Genomic DNA, 4309 nt, shown 5'->3' with positions numbered 1-4309 from the left:
GTCAAGTTAAATTTGATATATGAACATCATCATGGCAAGACTTCTCGTCAGCTTAGTACTGCTTATGATGTCCGTTTCACGTAAGGAGTATAGATCTGTTTTGAACTATATATATGCATTCTTATCCTTTCTTTTATGAGAATAACATCTACGTTACAAATTTTGATTCATTAATTTTTGAAAATGTGAAGCAGAGATTGCATTTGCTGAAGACTTGAAGCTGGGGAGGAAGGCAAGGTTGGTCGAGGTGGAGCGCCATGGAAGTGTGGGGCAAAGCTTATCGAATGGGCAGGTCAAACAAGGTGGAGCCAATAATGTGGCGGTTGCAGGTGGGCTTATAAATCCAGCTGGGGGGCTTGACCAGCTCTCTCGTTCACTCAATAACTTGAACAAAATTGATTATCGTAGTCAAGATCAGGTTAACAACATCGACTTCGACTCGCTGAAGGCTGACGCAGTTGAATTTTATGCGAGGATCCGTACATAGATGGATTGGATGTGGGTGCTTTTCCAGCGCACCGGCAGCGATTAATTTTAATGCCCTTGTTAGTTTCTCCATTGTTTTTATTTCTTTGGTCAAATAATTGTTTTGCCTCTGCCTTAAACACCATTCCACATTGGATACTCCCATGTGGGGATACTCCGATAAATTGGGTAACCCTTTATGTTGCAGGCACGGTATGATTTTACGGTGCCGGCTCAAGAGCAAAGTATCCTTAATTTACGGGGTATTACAAAATGTGGGTTCTTAAATAAAACTTTTTCTTATTGGTTTTAGATTTTTCAACCCATTTTTTTTTGAATCTTACTATTGGGGCTGTGTTTGGGATGAGTTTCGGGGCTTAAAATGATAGTCAAATCCAAAACGTGGATATGGAGGATCTAATTATGTAAAAGTTCAAAAATATCTTTAATCATTTTAATTTATTACCCTTTTATCCTTCCATTAACTATATCTAAAAAGAAAAAAAAATGAAAATCATTAAACCAAAAGAAATCACCTACCGTTTCTTTTCTTCTTATGTTTTTGTCCTTTCTTTATGTTTTCTCTTTTTTTTGAGACGATTACATTCGTCGATTCAAACTTTTTTATCGTCGATTAAATTCATTGTATAAAACCGTGAAGACAAGGAAAAAACCAGGAAAATCGTCGTCAAATCCACCGCCTCCTCCTCCTGAACCAGAGAAATCAATTTGATCAAATGAAGATGAAACTAAAGATCAACAACACGTGATTGAAGGAAATGAACCAGCCTTCGAGATTCCTGATACAACTGCAATAAGGTATGTATTGAAAAACCATTGTTTATTTAAGCGTTTTAGTGATTATTCAGTTGGTTTCGAAAACTTTAAGTCTGAAAAAAACAGTTTCTGAAACTTCTTACGTCTAGGAGTTCTTGTTTTCCCATCCATAAATAAGGTTTGCGGTTGGGATCACTAAGAACTCCCAGCCGTAACATAGGTGATGCGGACGAGAGTTCAGAAATCCTACACGCAACAAGTTGTTTACGGCTAGGTTATTCCTAACCGTATATTCTTCTGTGTTCGAATTTTTTTTCCAGCGGTAGTGTCTACGTCTAGGTTTTTCCTTTCCGTAATTTAATTTCTTAACCGTAAGTTTTATTTCCTAGCCGTTTTATGTGTAACGGATTTGTCGAAACCTTAAAGTCCCATCTGTATCTTTCACGGCTAGGTTATTCCTGGCCGCATCGTCTATTGTGCTGAAAATTAATCCAGCGGTAGTGTTCATGTCTAGGTTTTTCCTATCCGCAATTTTAGTAACCAAGCCTCAAATTATGTTTCCTAAACGTTATTGGTGTTACGTCTTGGTCGGTTACTAAATATCCAATCCGTAAATGTTGTTGCACATGGGACTGTCAATTTTTTCTAGCCGTGTTTGTTGTTACGACTTGGTTATGTCTATATATCCCAACCGTATTTACTTATTTTCTTTTGCTTTTTTGGTCTTGTTTGTCTTAGAACATAGATAATGAAAGGAGGAAGAAAATAAAACATAAGAAGTAACACCTTGTAATGTCCCGACTCTGCAACCTCCTCACACAAAACCATTGGGTGCAAACGCAAAGAATGCAAGTGGAGTTGTGACTGGTGGAAGAAGTGAAGATGAAGGAAATGAAGGTGGTGTTGCCACTGATGGAGGAAATGAAGGGGGAGTTGACACTGATAGAGGAAATGAAGGTGGAGATGCATAACACAACTAGATAGTGTAGAAGGAAACTTGGACGAAACAAGTGTTGCTGGTGCTGCTATTGACAAGGGTAAAAGCGTGATTGAGAAGAAGAATAGTATCCACCAAAAGACTCGGTAAGACAATGCTATGGAGTTTTTACCTCTCAAGAAGAGTGGGAGACCTTGGGGTGAACCAAAAGATAATTCGTCTTGTTTGGTTACCAGTAGTCATGGGTTACTAGGGTCTGTGCCGCAAAGGTAATAAATCAAATTTAATATATGTTAGTTTTATTTTATTATGGATATTTAATTGTAACAACCAAAATTTTATATTCTTTGTAGTTTCCCGATAAAGTGGTCCCTAAACTAAAGCACCAGCAATGAAAGTTTTGGCCGTTGGATAGAGAGCATCCAGATGTGGTAGCTTTGTTAAAGCGTCAGGGTTATGTTCTGGAATCGAGGCTTTGCAGAAGAGCTGTGATGTTGTGACTGTTTGTGGTTTTAGAGAAAGATTCTAGACCGAAATCATGACTTTTTTACTCCCATTCGACGAGATAACTATGACTTCGGATGATGCAAACGTCTTGAAACAGTTAATATGCTAAGGAAGATTAGCATGGTTGCCTGAGGAGAAGTTTGAGGATTAGGCCCAAAGACTTCTAGTGGACAAGTGGTGTTGGACGGAGCAAGAGCTATACATACAAATATAGATTACTTGTTGCACTCTCTTGGCATCGTATTTTTTCCCAATTTCTCAGGAAATACGATAAATGCTTGTTATTTGTTGTGGTTGAAGACTCTCAGTCTCGATCCGGAAACAAACGAGACATCTAGGTACTCGTGGGCCACCGCCCTCCTTGGTAGTGTGATGGAAAATCTTTCCAAAGCTTCTAGGTGGAATATAACACAAATTACAGGATGTGTTGCTCTTATCCAGGTATCTTTTTGTTTCCAAATAACAAATTATTTTTTTACTTCTACATTTTGTGTGTTATCTTATTTATAAATTTTTTTCGTTAGGCATAGGTTTACAACCATTTTAAATGCTTGAGGCCTTCTCGGGATAAAAAAGATACCCTTTCGAGGGACCCAACAGAAGGATAAAGAGACATAAATGGTCGACATGAGGAAAAGGTTGGATGCTTTGACAATCGATGATGTTGTTGTTGATCCGTATTTAAAATTTGATGAGTATGGAGAAGATGAAGTTGGTGATAGAGTATTTTTTGATTTGGCGACCTAGGTAGGACTTTTATTTCGTTGAACTAGATTCATCATTTTAGAACCTCTATCCATCAATCTACACATAACTGTATAGGATTCTGGATAATAACTGAAAAAGCGGGGGTACAACAACCACACCAAATATTTCTCTTAGCAATCTGTATGGACAAACTCCAATATACTTTCTAGAGAATCAACTACACAGTCAGGCTCAATCTAGATAAAAAAGTATATCAAAGAGTTTATATCTCAATCTCTCGATTTGATATATACTCAAGCAAATAAAAATCTGCGAGTCTTAATCAAATACTAGAGAGATAATTTGGATGGTACCAAATACCAATATCCAAGTGTCAATCAATTTAAATCAACAACCAAAAGGTCGGATATTCTAATTGATTGAACAACGCACAACCTGTGATATTTCAATTATATAACAAAATATAATGCGGAAAAGAAATAACACAGACACCATAATTTTGTTAACGAGGAAACCGCAAATGCAGAAAACCCCCGGGACGTAGTCCAGTTCGAACACACACTGTACTAAGCCGCTATAAACACTAGCCTACTCCAAATTAACTTCGGTCTGGACTGTAGTTGAACCCCAACAATCTCACACTGATCCAAGGTACAATTGCGTTCCTTACGTCTCTGATCCCATCATGATACTACACACTTGATTCCCTTAGCTGATCTCACCCACAACTAAGAGTTGCTACGATCCAAAGTCGAAGACTTTAATAAACAAATCTGTATCATACCGAAAAGTCTACAGTAATAGATAAATCCGTCTCCCACGAATATACCTACGAGTTTTGTTCCGTCTTTTGATATATCAAGGTGAACATGAACCAATTGATAACCCGGACTTATATTCCCGAAGAACATCCTA

General features: G+C 37.7%; 1 protein-coding gene across 1 annotated transcript; it reads left to right on the top strand.

Moving 5' to 3' along the window:
- Positions 1–487, top strand: LOC113358979. Its single transcript, XM_026602683.1, has 2 exons — positions 1–80; positions 195–487. The coding sequence occupies exons 1-2, from the start codon at positions 20–22 to the stop codon at positions 485–487; spliced, it is 354 nt and encodes a 117-aa protein (XP_026458468.1). The 5' UTR covers positions 1–19.
- Positions 488–4309: the final 3822 nt, after the last annotated feature.

This window comes from Papaver somniferum, chromosome 3 (assembly GCF_003573695.1).
Source record: "Papaver somniferum cultivar HN1 chromosome 3, ASM357369v1, whole genome shotgun sequence".
Lineage (NCBI taxonomy): Eukaryota > Viridiplantae > Streptophyta > Magnoliopsida > Ranunculales > Papaveraceae > Papaver > Papaver somniferum.
The sequence above is the reverse complement of the archived record's forward strand: the minus strand, read 5'-3'. Positions and strand labels throughout refer to the sequence as shown.